Here is a 20,744-nt window from a genome sequence, read left to right as displayed (position 1 = left end):
TCCCAAAGGAGAAGTACTTATTATAAAAAACATGGATATGTTACTGAACTGTCTATACTTCATCTTGGAATGAAGAAAAGACAGATGTTTCAGCTGCCTTGATTTCACAAAGAATATATTAGCAATCACAAACAAAATAGGGGAGGGTACCTGGCTAATGGCTCAGTAGGCACTGAAAAAACAAAACAAAACAGGGACAACAGGTCTATTAGGAATCCCTGACAAAGTTTTGGAAAAGATTCCCCAACTTTTGCTCTAGAAAAGAAAGAACTTTTTTGTTCACGACAGGCACTGGTATATGATTTTTATTGCTGATCCTTCAGTTCAGTCAGCCTGGCAAATGTACAAATGTAACAGAACACAAATAAAAGTTATAAAAATATGATAGCCTAACACCAAATAAATGCATTTCCAGAGGTACTGAAGAAATCCAGATTACATGTAAAAGCTATACTTGAGCTATGCTGTAACAGCACTATACTTAATGATGAAATAGGGAAGGAGCTTCAGGACCATGGAGAATATTTTTAAATTACTATTCATATTATCCTTCACTAAGAAATAAAAACTACCTGTTGCAGTAGTCAACCACAGACTCCCTCGTTGTAAATAAAGCTTCCTCTCCTTTCTTGGCCTTCGCCCACTTTGAATCCAAAAGGCAATCCACTGCTTTTGAAGCTAAAGAAGAAATTTATTATTTTAAATTTAGTATACAGCAGAATTTGTGTCTATCTAAACAATATTCTATAAGGCAAATTTCAACATTCTGGCATCCGAAAATAAAACCAAGTTCAACAGAAAATTTAAGTCTGACATAATCATGACAAATAGTTCCTCAAAACCTCAATTTGTGAAACATACTGATTAAGCATCTTTCTTAAAGTAATGCTGTGAAATAAATGACATTCAAAAATATTAACTAAAGCAAGATAAATTAATGAGAAAATGTTCTTTAAAAAATTCAAAATAAATGTAAATAACACTCTTATCAAATAGTCAAAATATAGGATAAATAAACCAAAAATCTTCCTCTACCACAGTAACAGAAATTCTGTCACCAAGCTTTATTGTAACCCACCGAGGAATAAGTTCTGTGAAACGAGCTACTGTCACCGGAAGAAGCTAAATATATGAGATGTGAAAAAAACAGCATGTCTATTTTTATAAACCTTTAAGGACTATCAAAATCATTAATCATAACACTGAAGAGAAGATAAATAAATTTCTTCCCAATAATGGTAATTCAACCTTAATTGATCAGACAGGCAAACTCAACAACTACTGATTTATAAGCTATGGGGCAATATTACAGATAATATTAGCTTATTATGAAGTTGCTTCAATTATGTGAAGAACAAACACTCCTAAGTTGGTTCTGACACACGTTTCACACTGAATTCTATGCCAGAGTTTTACAAAGAGTATCGTTAAGTACATGTACTATCTGAATAATAAGTGTTAGTACTGAAAATAAATGTTAGTACTGAAAATAAATCCTATTTTAAAAATTTCCAAGAAACGTTACTAAAAAGCACTTTCTTTTATTTTTATTGACATTTTCAATCATAAAAGGAAAGAACAGGATAATCAATTGTCATATGCTCATCACCTAGCTTCACCAATCATGCTTGGAGAGCATTTAAAAAATATCTACCTATCCCCAAATTAGGTATCTTCATAAGATATGTACACAAATATAATTTTATTGATGTAATCCTACCAATAAAATAATCAACACGGTGACCCATCATATTGGTGGACTTTGTTGGACAGTTGAATCGAAGAAACTTGGCTACAGCCTTCTCTTCTTTAGATGGTTCACCAACTTCCTGCAAAGTAAGAATATTAATTTAACGTAATCATTTACTTGTGACATTGATACACTGAAGAATAATTTACAGATCTCTTCTGAAAATCTTTTTAAGTTTACTACAGGCCTTTCTTTCAAGCTTTTTCTGGAGCAGACCTGGTAATGTATACAGAAGACAGAATGGAGATTTTTAAAATCACGTTTTTCAAATACAAGTTGATAGGGCCCAAACCTGTCTGCCTCTTGGCCTCAGCTACAAGGCATTTATTTTCAGTTGTTTTTCCAGTATGGTAATCATTTTGTACCAGTTCACCTTCACTCTTGCCTGGTCTCTTTTTATTTTTTTTATTTTTTAAAAAAAATTTTTATTGATTTACTTGTTTTTGTTGTTGTTTGTTTCTAGCTTTTTTAAAAAAAATTTATTTATTTCCGGCTGTGTTGGGTCTTTGTTTCTGTGCGAGGGCTTTCTCCAGTTGCGGCGAGCGGGGGCCACTCTTCATCGCGGTGTGCGGGCCTCTCACTATCGTGGCCTCTTGTTGCGGAGCACAGGCTCCAGACGCGCAGGCTCAGTAGTTGTGGCTCATGGGCCTAGTTGCTCCGCAGCATGTGGGATCTTCCCAGACCAGGGCTCGAACCCGTGTCCTCTGCATTGGCAGGCAGATTCTCAACCACTGCGCCACCAGGGAAGCTCACCTGGTCTCTTTTTAAAAGCCGTAAGGCAATAATTCAAAACTTTAAGAGGTTGTCAATAGTTGAGTGCCCAAATGTCAAAGTAAGTAGAAACAGGTGCCATAAATAAATGTTAAATAACAGCCAAAGCCATGTACCTTGAACAATGGACAATAGATTGCAGGAGGAGTTCTCAAATTAACCAAAGACAGCTGTCCCAGTGTGGTCCCAGATACAAACTACTATCAGAGATGCTGAAGATTTGTATTCCCTTCCCTTTCCCCTGTGGTTACAGATTCTAGATACTGTCAGGGAATCTTTTCTCACCTTGCCTTTCTTCTTTTCTTTCTGAACGGGGTAAAGCAAAAATAAAAATGCAATAGACAAATAAATTACAATCTCATTTAAGAACTGATTAATGGAAGGGCACAAAGAGTTTTGGAAAGGCTGCTTTGATCCTTCCTTGTTTTTTTTCCATTCCCTCCTCCAAACTTTCTACCACCTTCATTGTTTATCATTCCCCATCTTGCTTTTATTTCCTTACATTCTGAACTTATGTTCCTGTATACTTATTCTCCCCACTCATATACTGAAGAAAATGAGGTCAGTCTATGTTTGCATATATCTTTTATATATATACTTTTAGTTGTCTTATTGCTGTAAGCTATCGTAATAAAAGTACTATCTTTAATTATATGTTTAAGCACAGTACATAGAGCACTCAAGCAATATTTCTAGCAATATACAATTTAAATGTGAATGATTTCAGGAAGGTCTATTTCTTAAGATGAATAAAGTGCCAAATAATAGTAAAGAATTATCTGCCAAGAATCTAGTCTGCTGAGAAAAATTAATGCTGAAGACAGTTATGTTTTAGGCAAGACATTCTAATAACACAAAACAGGAAAAATAAACTCTCTAAATCATCCATCTTTACGTCAGTTTTCCCACAAATTTCAAGTTGGTTTGCATTCAGTTATGTTTGTTGAAAATAAGGGACAACTAACAAATCAAAGTTTCAGCTTTAATTTTATTCTGAAGAGGAGTAATTTGTGAGATGAAGTGAAAATCTGTGTCGTGGTTGCTGGGTCACCTGGCAGCTACTTCTCGTATTTCCTTCTTTGCACTTCCCAACTTCTCTACTTCCAACAGCCAATTAACAATGCATGATTCTTATACTCTCGTACTACCCCATTTGTGGGTTACTATTTGTGACAATAAAAATTAAAAGCCTGCACAACATTGTATATCAACTATACTCCAATATACAATAAAAATTTTAAAAAAGAAAAAAAAAAGCCCAAACCATTCAATCCAAATGAAGACTATAGTAAAAACCAAATATTTATGTGAATAAAAAAGCTTTAGTTTTATATATAAAAACACATATCACAAAAAAATAGAATCTTAAAAAACTGTAAATTCAAAATTTAACACTCCAAGTTCAGTAACATCTACAATGTGCATAATTATTTAATCTGGGTCCTAGTCACAAAATATAGTTTCTGACAAACTAAAAAGTAAAAATTCTATATTTCAGTTTTTGAAATCACACTAAAATTATTAACATATATGTTAGTATATGTTAAACGACAGCAGTTAATTATGTCTGTGTAACGCACTGCATTTCTAGGAGCCTTATCTATTAGTAAATAATATCCTATATATTCACGTACAGCCAAAAAAGTAATACTATATAAATAGTTGGCAATAATGAGATACTATAATTGGCTTTATAGAAACCAATTCTATTTTATAATCACACCCATATATGTTCAATTTTTCCCTCAGTTGATATAACTGTTGCCAATTTAAAGATTTATCCAATTAACTGATAACTTGTTACTGGGATATGCTTGATTAAAAATGGTATGTGGGGGAGAAGTCTCAATAAACATAAATTGTTCAAATACATACTTAGAGTGTTTACCCTATAATAACTTTGGGTGCTACCTTTAATACCAAAAATTTGTTAAGGCATGATACCTACACTGTTACAACCTTCCAAAACAACAACTGTTATTTTCCAAAATGAGTGGTAGAAAAAATATTTTAGGAGTACAAAAGGAGTGAGATTATCAATGTGGATGAGAATAGCTATGAAAGACCTCTTGGAAGAGGGACCTGGATTTTGAAAGATGAACAAATTTGGGATAAGCTAAATGAATAGCATAAAAATACTGTGGCTAAAAGAGCATAAAATTTGGCTCTAGTAGAGACAAGTTAAGAAGAATTGTGAGGTTAAGTATGTATAATAGGGCTAAACAGTATTCAAGGCAGTCTAAGAAATTTCAAATTTACTCCTTAAGTCACAGAAACTAGTTTTTGAATAGAAGGAGGACGTAATGAGAAAAAAAAATGACTTAGACACTATTTTGGAGCCTGTATGTAGAATGAACTGGGGGAAAAAAGCACAAGGCAGGGAAACTACTTAGTATTCAAGTAAGATGTGATGTGATACTAGACTAGAAATGGGAAGGATTTTGACATTTGAAACATTTCAAATGTAGAACAGATAGGACTCAATGATAAAAGATGAATGAAATGGCTTAGTAAAAGATGGTAGATTTCTAATTTGATCAACTGAAAGGACAGTTTTTCAATTAACAGAAATTTGGGAGGAAGGTGATTCTGGGGGGAAAAACAATCACATCAACTTTAGGCATGACAAGTCTACACTCATACTAACACTCAAACAACTTACTGAACACAGGCATACAGGTACTAATCTACTGATTGTTGATAAGAGGCATCAGACGTAAAATCTATTAGAATACCCAAGAAACTGAAAAGTCAGTTCTATTATGATATAATAGGGAATCTGATAATACATAAATCCACATCTTAAAATCTCATTTTAACAATTAACTTCAAGTTCACCAAACTCTTTTCCACAACTGCAAAAACAGACTCAAGTATTCTATTTGCATTCCCTTCCCCTCCTTGGTAAAGGCACTACAAAGCAAGAATGAAGAGAACAGACCCACAAAACATGGACTTGGATAATCTCTCCCAACCAGACACAGAGTTACTTATTCATTGATACTTTCTTAAAGTATCAGTTAACTTCCCTTAAACATCTGACTAGAAAAGTAGTGAATTCTATCAACATATTGGTACAACAGAACTGATTCCTTCCTTGCTCCTCCTTCAAGTTCAAATCCTTAAAAAGTTTCTATTATCCTCTGTGAAATATTATGAAATATTCATTATACCACATATAAGTCATACATACTGTAGACTGCCTCTAACAGTACAGGATTTGTGCCCTCTGCTGGGGCTTTAAAGCCAGAAAGAAAGATTGCTACAGAAGAGCACCAAGAGAATATGACCTGGGGAAGCTAGTAATATAGAAGAGCCTGCCAAGGAATCTTCATTCTCACTGCTCCCCTGCTGCAGGCTAAAACAGTCTTATCCTCTTCCTGTTTATACATTAGACTATAGTACCTCCCCTCTTTGTTCCCTTTTGATGTGAAGAAATCTTCAGAATATTTTCCTAACTTTTCTAGAAACCTTCTGACAAAAAGTGAAGGCCTTTTGCGAATAGCATCACCCACTAATAACGAGAAACCAGCTCATCAAGCCTTGAATGAAGAGAACTTTGTAGCTCAATGAATGAGCTCAAATATCTTAGAGTGAGGAAGCAAAGAACCAGTAGTTTTGAGGCTGGACTGCCAACCCAAACACCAAGATGCCGGGTGTTGCAACTCTTAATCCAAAATTACAAATATTGAAAGTTTGGGTAGAACATTCTTTTTAAATTATTTAACAAATACTATTTTTATTTTAGAATACTTCAACACTCAAATACTACAATGAAACTGGGTTACCATTTCTAACTATATATTATTTTTGGTACTTAAGATAATCTTTTTGAGAAAAAAAATATTAGATCAAGAGTCAGTAAGCCATGGACTTCAATCTTACAGAATTTTTGACTTAGAATTTTTTTTCCCCATCCTCCCACCCCCAAAAACAACTAGAATTTTTAAAAATTGCTATATTCAATAGAAATAAGCTTAGGTAATAAATAAGCTTGTTGAATGAATTGAGCAAAAGAAAAAGATTAGTTCACCAACTGTCAATTTGTATCTTTATACAAACAGTATAAAATATTTGTGAAAATGCAAATAGGTTAACAGGTTAAAATCTGAAAGCTGGAGATCTTAGATATATCATCTGCTTAAAGTCACACAGTATGTTACTAATAGAGCTTTACAAGAGTCTCTGTATCTTGACTTGGGCAGTGCCCTTCTAAAATCCCCCATCCCCTGCCATTGTAAGCCCTTCATTAAGCCTCTGGGGGTAGTTTTCACTTAGGACTGGCTTCCTGGGTTCCATCTCTTTCCTTCAGAAAGTCCCAGAGTCAGAGCGCATAATCCTAAACTTTCCCTTTTCTGAAATTAAGCATATTGGTTCGTAATATGTCAGGGTTTTACTGACAGGGAGACAGATAGGTGCAACAAAGTTAATTGAGATGCAGGTATTATAAAATTTCTAGGAATGAATAAGCCATTTCAATGTCCCAAAACTCAACTAGATACCTTACACATAAGCAGAATACTAAATGGGATGAGTCTCTTTAGCAGGGACAAGTCTCGTTAAGTCTTTGTTGTACAATTTAATATAAAGATTGCAAGATTAAAGTAAGTCAAAACAATTTATTTTTATTTTTTATTTTATCAATGGTGCGGTGGAATGAACATTCAACTGGAATTAGAAGACTTGGTCTAAACCTGGTTTTACTATCTTGATGAGTGACCCTGGGTCAAGCCACATAACCTCACTGAACCTCAGTGTATCTGTAAAATGATGTTAATGGTTTAGATCAATATGTTTTATACCTAGTAATACTTTTAGATCTAGGTCCTAAAAGTAGCTTAAGGATGAGGAATAATGGTAGTGAAGTAGTGGGGTACTGAGGTGATAGGGCTTTGGGCCCACCCCTCTGCTTTTACATAAGAGCTGCCATTTGTGCAAAAGGATTCCAAAAACCCCTACTATTTGAAAATCGTTTTCAACTCTAAAATTTTATGGTATTAGGATTCTCAATTAACCCTTCTAGTAAGCAGCACTTTGTTAACCTATAAGCACTGATTTTAATGTTCTTAAAAACTTACATAATTGCATTTCTTAGAAAACTTACAATTATTTACTTTCAAATGTTTTATTAATTTGAATTGAGATCACTCTCACTTGAGAATCTCAATCATGAAAACTTTGCAATATAATGTCAGTGAACACGTAGCTCACTTTTGGTTTTCAGTGTGGTGGCGCAGTGGTTGAGAATCCGCCTGCCGATGCAGGGGACATGGTTCGAGCCCTGGTCTGGGAAGATCCCACATGCCGCAGAGCAACTAAGCCCGCGTGCCATAACTACTGAGCCTGTGAGCCACAACTACTGAAGCCTGCACACCTAGAGCCCATGCTCCGCAACGAGAAGCCACCACAATGACAAGCCCGCGCACCACAATGAAGAGTAGCCCCCGCTCACCGCTAGAGAAAGCCTGCGCGCAGCAACGAAGACCCAACGCAGCCAAAAATAAATAAAATAAATTTAAAAAAAAAAAAGAAAAAGCATACAAATTAACTACTTTTTAAAACCCTGAACTTGTTTGTTTGTATCAATCATTTCCCCCAATATACAAATTACAATTCAAGGTCAGTAAATCTACTAAACATAAAAATCTTTTCTAAACATGAAACATCAAGTAGCAACAGGAAACTGAGTTAATATTACAGATCTTTTTGCCCAGAGTCTCACAATAGAATTTTTTCTGTAACTTCAACTCTGAACTTGGTCATTACGTTTGATCTTTTTGTCTAAAGTAATGCCAATATTATAGAGTTTCTGATTCTCTGGAGGGAAAAAAACCAAGGAGTTTTATAAGATATTGTACACTTTTATTAATTTGTTGACACTGCACAGTAGTAGTCCAGGTAGCACTCCCAAGATCTCCACAACATTTTACATAGCACAGCTATGTAGAGAACTTGGAGGAGGTGAAAAATGTTATTTATTTTCACTTAGCAGTATACCAACTTGATTTTTAACAATCAGATCCTCACACACTTATCTAATCCTCAACTAAACAACAGTAAGTAAATAGCCATTCTTTACGGAACTCACAACTCAAAGGTTTATTTACTGAATAGATAACTGTTAATCTTTCTTCAGCATATCAGAGTGCTTAACAAAAACCAAAACAAATTATCCTAAAGCCTTCATCCTTGGGGAAGGGGAAAAAGGAGTTATGTGCTAAGCACTCTTTTAATAGCTTTTATAACCTTTAATAACAAGTCACCCACGCACCTATTTTTTCCACAACAACCCAATGAGGATATTTAAGGTAAATATTCCTTCTTATGGATTTGGAAATAGAGGAAAAAAGTTAAGTAACTTGACCAAAGTTACATGGCCAATAATTATTGACACTGGGGTACAAACAGGCACAAGTTTTAGCTCCCAGTCACTACCACTACTATACAGGTTTTTAAATCTATCTTTCTGCTTAATATGAGATCACAATTGAAATAGAGCAGCTACTCAAAGTGAATTAGGATCACCTTTACAACAATATTAAAGAACAGTTGAAACTGTAAAAACAATGTTTATTTAAGGCCATAAAATGTACCATGTGTGTAAATATAAGTCCAGTAAGTCCTAATTTGACAACTTCAATACAAATTCTAATAAAAGTATATTTTGTATCCATACCTGACCAATAACACTAAATTCTGAAAGACTAGAAATAGTATAATTAGAAACTTCTTCCATAATAACCTTAAGCCTTGGTTTTATGACCTGACTGAACTTGGGGGGCAATTGTCTCTGGTCCCCTTCTGCACTCTTTTTGAAACTACTTTCTTATTTCTGCCTAATTCTAAAATTCCAAATTTACTGATCACTGGCATCGTTTTTTTTCCCTAGTACTTCAGAGTTTTCAGGAGAATTTTAACTTGCATAGCTCAAATCACCTGTGCTGTCAGTCAGTTAAGTGATAAAAATGGGGGAAAAAAACATTAGAAAGTCATCTAAGCAATGAAATAGTAAGGAACAGAAAGACAATGACGAGTGTAACAATTTGTGATTAGTATATTAACAGTTTACAACACGCCATCAATTTATGACGACATATGAAGGTTTCTAGGCACAGGAACTAATAAGGAGACAACAAAACATCCTGAGTCTAAGATGTTCCCCATATTTAATCCTCTCGGCAAAGAGCAAGAACAACAGGGGGAAAATTGCAAGGAAGAAATACACAGATGACATGCATGTGGAATGAGGGAGGGATGCTATGTAGGTTATGAGGATGACACACTGGCATGTGAAAGGTTTCTGGGCGGGACCCGCTCGTTGCAGTACCAAGGGAGTTTTGTTTATTTACACTGTGTCGCTGAAAGAAAGCCGGAAAGCTTCAGTTGGACGCTTAAGTTAATAACTGTGAGGAGAAAGGAGGCTGCACGCAAACGAACATCTGGATACGCAGATCGCCGCCTGGGCCCCTGGGGCAGCTGACCAAACCCCGATCACTCCCCCCTCCTACGGTCCTTCAATCTGCGCACAAAGAACGGGCAGCTTTAGGTCAGTCCTCCGCCTCCTTCTACCCTAATTATCGCGGCCTTAATTTCGGGACAGCTAAGGCGAAAGGATGGCGTGGAGAAGGGAGGGAAGGAGCCCGGGGAGGGTCGGTGTCTGCGCTCGGAGGACGCGGACCTCCAGGCACAGGCCCAGGCCGGCAACGCCACCGCCGCCGCCACCGCCGCCACCGCCACCCTGGGCTGGCGGCCGCTCCTCCCGCCTTCCGCCGCTGCCCCAGCACCTCCGCCTCAGTCTCCGCCGTCGCCAACACCGCCCTTCCTCAGGCCCCTCACAACGACTCAGCCCGCAACCGGCGACCTCGCGGGGGAACCCCACCCCACCTCGTCCTCGATTTCGCCCGCCCTTCCCGGGAGCTTTCCCTGCGTCTTCCACTTCCGAGAGTCCCCTATCCCAGGGCTCGGCTTTGCTACCTGAATCCGCTTCTTGTGTCGCCTGCGTTCCGCCATGTTGGCCGCTCCGCCCGGTTCCCTCTGACGTGGAGGTAGGCGGGGGCAGCGGAAATATCGCGAGAGCGCGCCGCGGGGCTGTTATGTAACCTACCGGCTAGCGCCGGAACGGGGAGGCTGGCGAGAGGCCGGTACGAGGAGGGCTCGCCGGGTGTTGGCTGCGCTTTCTCTCCCCTCTTTCCTTGGCTCCTTTTGTTGCAGGAACTGGAAATCGCTGGGACCAGAAGGAAGTTGAAAAGTGGATCAAAGAACAGGAGGACTGGAAAGAGTCCTTGGTTCTCAAACCTGACTGGGCATCTGAATCACCTGGGAAGCTATTAAAATACAGATTCCGGGGGCCCCACGCCCCTCGGAGTCAGTAGGTTTGGGGTGGAGCCTTTTACAGATGATTTCCTGAGACCTATGGAATTCTAGACATCTCTAACTGTGGCACTTCTTTTCTTGCCAGTGAGCCCTGCATCATCTATTCCCCACGTGTAAATGCTCCTAATCCCATTTTGAAGATGGGAAAGCCGAGACAGCTGAGGTGCAGCGATATGAACAGATTTATCTAAGGCTCCACAGTTGGTAGATGGCACAGACGAGACCTAAGCCAAATTATCTCCCCGTACAATATAGGGGGTAGTCGGGCTCATCTGAAACAAACTTTGGATTCCCCATTCCATTCTCCACGTTGCTTCTCGAAACGCACCTTTAGAATCCGAGTCAGAGAGAACTCAGGAAAGTACAAGCAACTAATACGATGAATAAGGAGAGAGATTCTAAGAAGTTGGAATTAAGAAGACTGCAGGGTACTTGGAGTCTGGTGAATTACTATTATAACTATTGTTATTTTAGAGCTACCCAGATCAAAGAGAATGGGCTTAAATTGCTAGTTAGTGTTTTTAGATAGAAATTACCATGACTTTAATGGAGATTCTAAATAATAGAAAATTGGGAATTTACAGAGAAGATGAAGGAAATAAAAATTCCTAACGCTACCGTCCAAAGATCTGTTAACAGTTTATTTTCTTCTAGTATTTATTCATACTTTGTGTGTATATATTTCCCCCTAATTGAGATCATATTGCATAATATGCCTTTTTCACTTAATGTTATGCTGAGCATCTATTATATCTTTAAAAAATTCTTCATTTCCCATATATATGTAACCTAATAGCAATTAAATATGTAATTAAGGCAAATAGTGGCATCTTGATGCCTAATCTTTTATGAAGTAACAGCTAAAGTTCATTTTTGGACTATGCAATTCTGCAGTCTGGGGACAGGATCAGCAAGTTTGGTTCCTTTTCCTTCTATAATCTACAATCAGGGTGTGTGTAGTCAGAGAGGGGTGAGAGAAAATGATGATTCTTACCAATTAACCCAAAACATAACACAGAATATGAAATGTGTTTATTTCCTTCAGTCCTCCCCATTCAAAATGAGGGTAGATCTGTTTTGTACTGTTTTATTTGGAGAACACTGGATTCTCTTCATAGGAAAGCTAGTTTATAAATGAAAATATTATTGCATTTAATAGATGTTGAGTGCCTACTAGATGCAAAATGCTAGGTTAGGACTATGATGGGGAATGAAAGCCCTTCGTGGAAAATAACTACCTCTCTAGCTACTGCCCTACCACCTTTTTCTTCAGAAGAGGTTTAATTTATGCTCCCCACGTCTCACTGACATTCACTCCTTAGACTACAACAATTTGTTTTCTACCTCTACCATCCATTAATAATTCATGTGAAATTGTAGCATCTTATTAAGGATTTGACAATATTGACCATGCACTTAATTTGTTCTCCTCCTTTGGCATTCATGGTATCAGGTTGTTCCTTCTGATTTCTCTTTGGCTCCTCTATCTTTACCTAGCTTTTCAATGTTCCTGGCCACCATGCTTCCATTCTCATCTTCTTCCCTTTTCTCCCTGCATTCTGGGGATTCTTATTCATGTTTACAGCTTAATTCCAAAATACTGCATAAATGTTTATTTCTAGTTGTCTTCTGGATATCTCCACTGAATGTCCAACTAGAAATCACCATTCCCCCCCCCCCCCCCCACCAAAACCTGTCTCTTTTACTGTATTTTTAAACTCTGGTAACTGCATCACTGTTCACTTAATCACTCATGCTAGAAACCTTGGAGGTATCTCAACCATGCCAATCAGTAAGCAATCCTGTTGACTCTGCAACTGAGATGTTTGGAATTCTTCCCTTCCTCATCATTCCTATTGCCATTGCTTTGATTAGGTCTTTATCATTTCCTACCTGAAACGTTGTTGCAAAAGCCTGCTAATCGTTCCACCCCAACTCTACCCTCTCTGCGCTCCAGACCATCCTCCACTCCCTTTTTAACCACCCGCCAGGTACCATTGCTCCCCAGAGTGTACAGCAACATTAAGGATGGCTACTGTTTGCACATATAACCCAAACGTCACGTTTCTGGGTCCTCCCTCCATTTAATATTTATATAAAAATAGCTCAAGCACTCTTCTCATCACCCCATTTATATCTTTGATGGTGGTAGTGGGGAGTCTCTCCTGGCCACTTCTTGCTCTGATTTCCTTATGAATTTGCAATCTCATTCCTGTCACTTGACTTTTATTTCTCACCCAATCGAGGCACATTGCCCCTCTCCCTTTCTTTTGCCAAAGCAAAACTTCTGTTTATCCCTGGACTCTGTCACTACTTCTCCCTGGGGCTGAAACTCAGAATTTTTCTTGCCATATAGAGTAGAGAATTTGAGGTCTTTGCTCTTTACTGGATTCCTTGGGCTGCATAAATATATAAAAACTCATTACCATGCTCTGCTAAACAAAGGGTTCTCTGATCTGGATCCCCTCGCTTGAGGACTGGTGATTAGGTGGGGACTTGAAAAAGTCAGTTTCCTGGGATCTACCATCCCAGTAAGTGGAATGGAATAGTATATAGAAATGTATTCCCATTGATCAGACTTATCCAAACTGGAAACTGATACATTTAGGTTTTTGTTTTAAATAACACTTTCTCTGGGTCCATCTTGTATGTTAAATATATATGTGTGACTAAACTGAAAAGAAAAAAATTGTAGGGAAGTATAGCAAATAATGCCCAGGCCTTTTGGGGCATTATTTTTATAAAAGCACTTTAAAATATGTTAATTGATAATGTCAGTTACTTAATGCTGTTATCACAAAGAAAAAAAATTTAATATAGATATGTTTAATATAAAATAAAATACAGTAAAGCTAATTTTATTTAAAATTTCAGTTAATGTTTTAAATTGAGTTGATTCTTCCGACTTCCACTCAGGAAACAGCATAAATAAGACAACGAGTATGTTATTGAAAAATGAGGGTAAATATTTTGTTTTGAAAAAAGCACAATACATGAATTTTTAGTACGCTAATATTAGACTAAGAACATTTTTAAAAGTCACTTTGACTTTTTAACCGAAATGGTAATTGTTTTGTCATTCCCCTAATTAAGTCCTTGTTAAAATACACAGATTAGTTTCTCTTTTTTTGCACTGAACCCTAACTCATAGAGCAAAGATAAGGAAATCATGAGTACCGTGTGTGTGAATGAAGATGGTACTACTAATGTTGCTGTTTGTAAAGACTTAATTAGGGGGATTAGATGCTTCCAAAATCATTGAAAGTTTGCAAGAGCGGAATCAAGCCTGGCCCTGTCAGACCCTGCAGAACTAACCACTCAGGGGAATCTCTACTTTGGAGGAGTGAGGAGTCCACAGTAGCAACGCTGAGTTCAAGAAATTACCAGATAGCTGTGATCAACCTGCCAGGAAGCCAGGATCAGAAGTTGTTGCCAGCACTGCTGCAACTGCCTCTTAACTCCCGCAATCAAGGCTGAACACTGGAGCTGTAGAAGAGCCCTGTGTCTCCAAGACCTTGCTTGCCAGCAAAGTGGAAGCCAGCCGGCAGCAGAGAGATGGCTTCCTCATCACTTTTGTCCTTCTGATGTACAACCAGTGCATTGAATTAGAACCAGACTCTAGCTGCAAGGGAGTCTGAGCAGTGAAGACTTTAGCTTTCTAGCCTTTGCCATGTGCCAGCTGACCATATCCAACCATCATCTTCTTCCTTAGAATCACCTGGTTCACTCCTTTCCTGCTTCATCTTTGGTACTGTGAGACCACACTTCTCCTCCTACTCCCCCATCCTGCCAAATGCCTTTTCATACCCACATGTTTCCTATTTTTTTCTTCCCCTTCTCTCTTGGCAGATCCTTCAAGGGTCAGGAAACCTAACACTTCCACAGTGAAACCTTCCCTGAATTCTTTCTTCAGTAGAATTAGCTGTTCCTTTTTTCTGGGTTTCTGCAACATTTCATACAATCAGTGCTACAGTATATATAATTTAATATAGTTTTAATATATTTATATGTAAAATAATTATATAAATTATATATATATATATATAATATATATATAATACAATTTAAACAACAAATAGTATAATTTGTTGTTTTTCTTTCTACCAGACTGTGAACCTTTTAAAGGCAGGTACCATGTCTTATTCTGCTGTTCTCAATATCTAGTCCAGTGCCTGGCTTAGTGTGAATGGGTGTCAATGGAGTAAATAACGAATGATGACAATGACATAGTCCTTATCCTCTACAGCTTTCGTAAATGGAGAGAAATATACTTACAAGACGGACAAAATTATGTTAAGTCTTCATTATATACATGGCCTCTATTATCTCTATAGTCCTCTATGAAATTAGAAAAAACCGGTTTAATAAGCTTCCCTAGATTTGATGCAGGAAGCACTTCCTTGTGCAAGACGAGAGACTCTAGCTTTCAGTCATTGTGCTTGGTTTCCTGTATAATAGTAGTCTTACCTGAGAACAGAGACGTGTAAGGATCCACCTTCTCAACCTACCTCCAACCCAGCAATCTGAGAGAAAATACAGGGTTTGATGAAGCAAAAAATCCCCCACATTAAAACCTTTTGGACAAGGAAAGAAAGCTAAACCTCATAGGTTATTAATATATCTAGAGCTTGTTTTCTGTTCAAACCCAACATCTATGAAGATGGGAAGAGAGGAGAGGGATGGCAAGGGTGAGAACAGAAGTTCAATTGGCACAGAATTCATGGAACCTGAAGTCAGGAGGGCCAAGAAAACCAGGGCATCTAGACCTGGACCTCACATGCAGATTGGGAGAAAAATCCTAACATTTTTTCTTCTTGTTGATTAAATAAAATTCATATTTTATGTCAAGACAAGAAAAACTTAAACATAAAAATTTTTCTTTGCCTGTTTGGGCCTCCTACCTTCCCTTTAGTGTGTACTGTGGATCTGCACTAACCAGCCCTCCTTAGGAAATAACATTCCTTCTTAATCTTGTGACGAACATGGGGCTTCCCTGGTGGCGCAGTGGTTAAGAATCTGCCTGCCAATGCAGGGACATGGGTTCGAGCCCTGGTGCAGGAAGATCCCACATGCTGTGGAGCAACTAAGCCCAGGCGCCACAACTACTGAGCCTGCGCACTAGAGCCCACGAGCCACAACTACTGAGCCCATGTGCCACAACTACTGAAGCCTGTGCGCCTAGAGCCTGTGCTCCGCAACAAGAGAAGCCACCACAATGAGAAGCCCACGCACCACAACGAAGAGTAGCCCCCGCTCACCACAACTAGAGAAAGCCCATGTGCAGCAACGAAGACCCAATGCAGCCAAAATAAATTTAAAAAAACAAAAAACAAAAAAAGTTAGCATGACCACTACTTGCTTTGTATGTGTAGATCTGGATTATGTAAATTGTCAATAGTCATTTGACATATAACCCTTTGTCTCAAAAACTTATATAACTGTGTTTTGATCTCTAATGGGCAGAACAGTCTTCAGAGCTTTCTGAAAGACTGTCTCCTTGGTTATAATCCTCAGTTTGGCTCGAATAAAATTTTCCATTTCTTTTTTAGATCAACTATTGATTAATATTTTGTTCACATTATATTGGCCTCAGAAAATTTTCAGACAGCACTTGTGCTCAAGAACTGGTCCAGTAATGCTGATTTCTCCGAAATGAAAAGAACAAAAGGCCAGTAAATCTTACGGAGTAGATATGTTAACTTTTAGGTAATTATCTAAATAATCTGGTGGAGGCTGTGGTAATTATGGGTCTACCCCCCGTAGTTATTCAATTTTTTTGTATATCTATATAAGAAACTACTAACTATAACATTTTATATTCCTATGTGACATGTAAAATCTTCTGCTTCCCATGACTGCACTTGCCTTTTTTTTTATTCCCCTACAGGTTGCTTCTGAGTTATGCAGGGTCACCCCTACCCCCACTGGAAATGAACTCAGTGCATTTAAAGTGCTATATTTCAGAGCAAACAGCAAAAAAGTACTAGGCTCTTTTCCTAAGCTCTACTTCCTAAGGAGAGGGATTTGGGGGTCTTGATTTTTCATCTGCCAAATGGAAAACTTTCTTCTTCTATACATCCAGGAATTGCTGACCTGAAGATTAGTGAATTTAGTGCTCGGTTGTCATAATAAAACAGTTCCCAGCAGAGGTCTATTGATATTGTAACAAGGACAGACCAAGATTATCTAAGTACTTTTACATACAGTTGCTATACTGAACTTCAACTTTTGGTAATAAAGTATATGCTGAGAGTTTAGAGTGTGATTTTAAGAAATGCCTGAATAATTCTACACATGACTAATCAAAGAAAAAGCTTTCTTGTCTAGTCTTAAACTCAAGAGTGAAGATATTTCTTTTAAATAATATGTATTTTTTACTCTGTCCACAAACCAATATTATAAGTGAATTTTTCTCAACCATGTTTTTTAGAATTTATTTTTAATTTTTTCAACTATTCATTTTGAAATACTTTGAGACTTATGAGAAAGTTGAAAAAAATAGAATTCACATATACTCTTCACCCAGCTTCTACAAATGTTAACATCTTGTGTAACCACAGTACCATTTTCAAAACAGGAAATTAACTTGACAGAGTACTACTAAGTAATCTGCAGACCTTTTCAAATTTTGTCATGTCCTACTACTTTTTTTGCTCAGGATTCAATCCCAGATCTTAGACTGCATTTAGTTTTCATGCTTTGTTAGTCTTTAATCTGGGCCGGTCCTCAGTTTTTCTTTGTCTTTCATGACAATGAAACAGTAGTTTTTCTTTGTCTTTCTTTGACTCTTTGAAGAGTATTGGCCAGTTATTTTGTAAAATGTTGCTCATTTAGGTTTGTCTGATGTTTCCTCATGATTATATTCAGGTTATGAATTTTTGGCAAGAATGTCACAGAAGTGACATCGTGCCCTGCTCAGTACATTCTATCAGGAGGAATATAGTTGATGTGTTCCATCACTGGTGATGCTAACCTTGATCACTTAGTTAAGACGGCATCTGCCAGGTTTCACTACTGTCAAGTTACAGTTCTTCCCTTTGAAATTAATTAGCATCTAATAGAGGATACTTTATGTAAATATCCTGCTTTTCATCATACTTTTGCCCACTCATTTTAGCACTCATTAATTATCTTTGCCTGAAATAATTATTTCTGTTGCTAAATGCTGATTTTCTATTGTCAACATTCCTTCTACATATATTAATTGGGATAATATTATAAGAAATAGTTTATTCATTCATTTATTTATTATTTATTTATTTTAACATCTTTATTGGAGTATAATTGCTTTACAATGTTGTGTTAGTTTCTGCTGTATAACAAAGTGAATCAGCTGTACATATACATATATCCCCATATCCCCTCCCTTTTGCGTCTCCCGCCCATCCTCCCTATCCCAACCCTCTAGGTGGGCACAAAGCACTGAGCTGATCTCCCTGTGCTATGCAGCTGCTTCCCACTAGCTATCTATTTTACATTTGATAGTGTATGTATGTCAATGCTACTCTCTCAATCCCAGTTTACCCTTCCCCCTCCCGGTATCCTCAAGTCCATTCTCTATGTCTGCATCTTTATTCCTGTCCTGCCCCTAGGTTCTTCAGAACCTTTTTTTTTTAGATTCCATATATATGTTTTAGCATACGGTATTTGTTTTTCTCCTTCTGACTTGCTTCACTCCGTATGACAGACTCTAGGTCCATCCACCTCACTACAAATAACTCAATTTCATTTCTTTTTATGGCTGAGTAATATTCCATTGTATATATGTGTCACATCTTCTTTATCCATTCATCTGTTGATGGATACTTAGGTTGCTTCCATGTCCTGGCTATTGTAAATAGTGCTGCAATGAACATTGTGGTACATGTCTCTCTTTGAATTATGGTTTTCTCGGGGTATATGCCCAGGAGTGGAACTGCTGGATCATCTGGTAGTTCTATTTTTAGTTTTTAAGGAACCTCCATATTGTTCTGCATAGTGGCTGTATCAAAAAAATCTACAAACAATAAATGCTGGAGAGGGTGTGGAGAAAAGGGAACCCTCTTGCACTATTGGTGGGAATGTAAATTGATACAGCCACTATTTATTTACTTTTAAAATTATCAGTTTGGCTTGACTCTCTAGAGACCAGCAGTTAGGAATGGTTTGTGAATGAGAATTAATATGACCTTTGGGTACTGTAATCTCCATTCCCCCCCCCCCAACCCCCCCAAGAACTGCTTCCTTTTGTGATATCTGAGGAGATGATTTTTTTTTTTTTAATTGGGGCTGATCTGGAAAAGAACTTGTATGGTTTTCTAGAGAGGATCATAGAGAAGATTCATCTCTCACTATGAATCTGTTTGCATCCATGGATCTGCACTGGGGCTGAACATCTTTCCAAGAAAAAGACCTTGAACTCTGTGAAGGCATATACAACAAGTGTGATGGATGTGGTCCTCATGGAGACCAGAGCTTTGGAAGGAACAATGTGGGGCATGAGAGCAATGGGAGCTCCTGATAAGAGAAAAAGGAGCCTGATCTGGTAAGTCAGACCCAAACAGAGTGCTAGCTTCAGAGGAGGTATAGATTTTAGATCACTGATGTAGCACTTACCTCTGCTGTGGAACACAGACCTCTGGCTTTAGTGTGACCCTTGGTAAAAGTCGCTTAGTGTATTAATGAAAATAACTGTGTGTGTGGGATGGATAAATTAGGACTCTGGGATTAAAATATACATGCTATTACATATAAAATGGATTACCAACAAGGACTTACTGTATAGCACAGGGAACTACACTCATTATCTTGTAATAACCTATAATGGAAAAGAAGCTAAAAAAGAATATATATCTAAAAAAGAATATATATATGAAACCCAATCACTTTGCTGTACACCTGAAACTAACACAACATTGTAAATCAGCTGTATTTCAACTTAAAAAAAAAAAAAGCTGTTGAGAGCTGGAATAACAGGCACTCGCTCATTGCTGGCAACAGTGTAATATTCTGTTACATGAAAAAAAAAACCTCTCAAATGTAGCATGTTAACATTTGCATAAAAAGAGGGTGAAAAAATAGATGTACATTTTTGCTTGTTACAGGAGGGCAATTAGTGGCTGGAGGAAGGATGGAACAGAGGTTTTTCATGGTTTACCCTCTTGAGCCATGTGACCCTATGCACTACTTTTCTTAAACTAAAAAATTTAAGTTTCAAAAGCAAAAGAAGGAGGAAGAGGAGCAGCATTTATTAGCCAAGGTGGAAGCAGCACTGGCTCCCCACCACGGCAGGGATAGGAGGGCCCAGGTGTTAAGCACACCTCCCATTTGGGGGCCACAGCAGTGATAGCTGGCTCAGCAAGGCCTGGCCTAGACCCTAGGAATCAAAGACAACACTTCCAGCCAGGCTTAGCACAGTGGTGCTACATGCATAGGGGCAGAATGTCCCAAGCTAGAGGAAGTGAGCAAGAATTGAGTGCATTTCACCTGTATTAGGAATGAACAAACTTGTTCCGATTGATCATTTGGAAAAAGCAAACACTCTGGAGGTGGTGAGTTCCAAAAGCCTCGGTGCACTTGCGTGGACAAACTTCTAGCAGCAGGGTTTTCCAAGTATGGTTCCCTCTGGTCCCCTCCACCATGCTTAACATCCCCTCTGCTTAGGCAGAGTGAAGAGGCACATGTGGGGAGGAGCCCTCAGCATCAGCCAGAACATGCTGGAAACACATCATTTCTTAAATGCTCTCAGGAATTGGTATGGGGTTTTAAAATGGCTCCGAGCTTGACGAGAAGGAATGGGTAGGTGGTGATAGTTCATACTCCCTTTCCACCCAGACACTTGAGTTACTAATCATTTTCCTGTCTCAACCTG

The 20,744-nt window shown here is 38.0% G+C and overlaps 1 protein-coding gene across 1 annotated transcript in view; it reads right to left on the bottom strand.

The window, feature by feature from the left end:
* SEC62 (SEC62 homolog, preprotein translocation factor) overlaps positions 1-10,799 on the bottom strand; it is a 30,481-nt gene extending 19,682 nt beyond the window's left edge. The window contains exons 1-3 of the mRNA XM_036850416.1: positions 10,496-10,799; positions 1,721-1,829; positions 573-678 (exon numbers count right to left, since the gene is read on the bottom strand). Coding sequence (XP_036706311.1) covers positions 573-678; positions 1,721-1,829; positions 10,496-10,531 — 251 coding nt within the window. The 5' untranslated portion in view covers positions 10,532-10,799. The remainder of the gene's footprint in view (positions 1-572; positions 679-1,720; positions 1,830-10,495) is intronic.
* Positions 10,800-20,744: the final 9,945 nt, after the last annotated feature.

This window comes from Balaenoptera musculus, chromosome 4, assembly GCF_009873245.2.
Source record: "Balaenoptera musculus isolate JJ_BM4_2016_0621 chromosome 4, mBalMus1.pri.v3, whole genome shotgun sequence".
Classification (NCBI taxonomy): Eukaryota; Metazoa; Chordata; class Mammalia; order Artiodactyla; family Balaenopteridae; genus Balaenoptera; species Balaenoptera musculus.
This window is presented reverse-complemented; position numbering and strand designations above follow the sequence as displayed.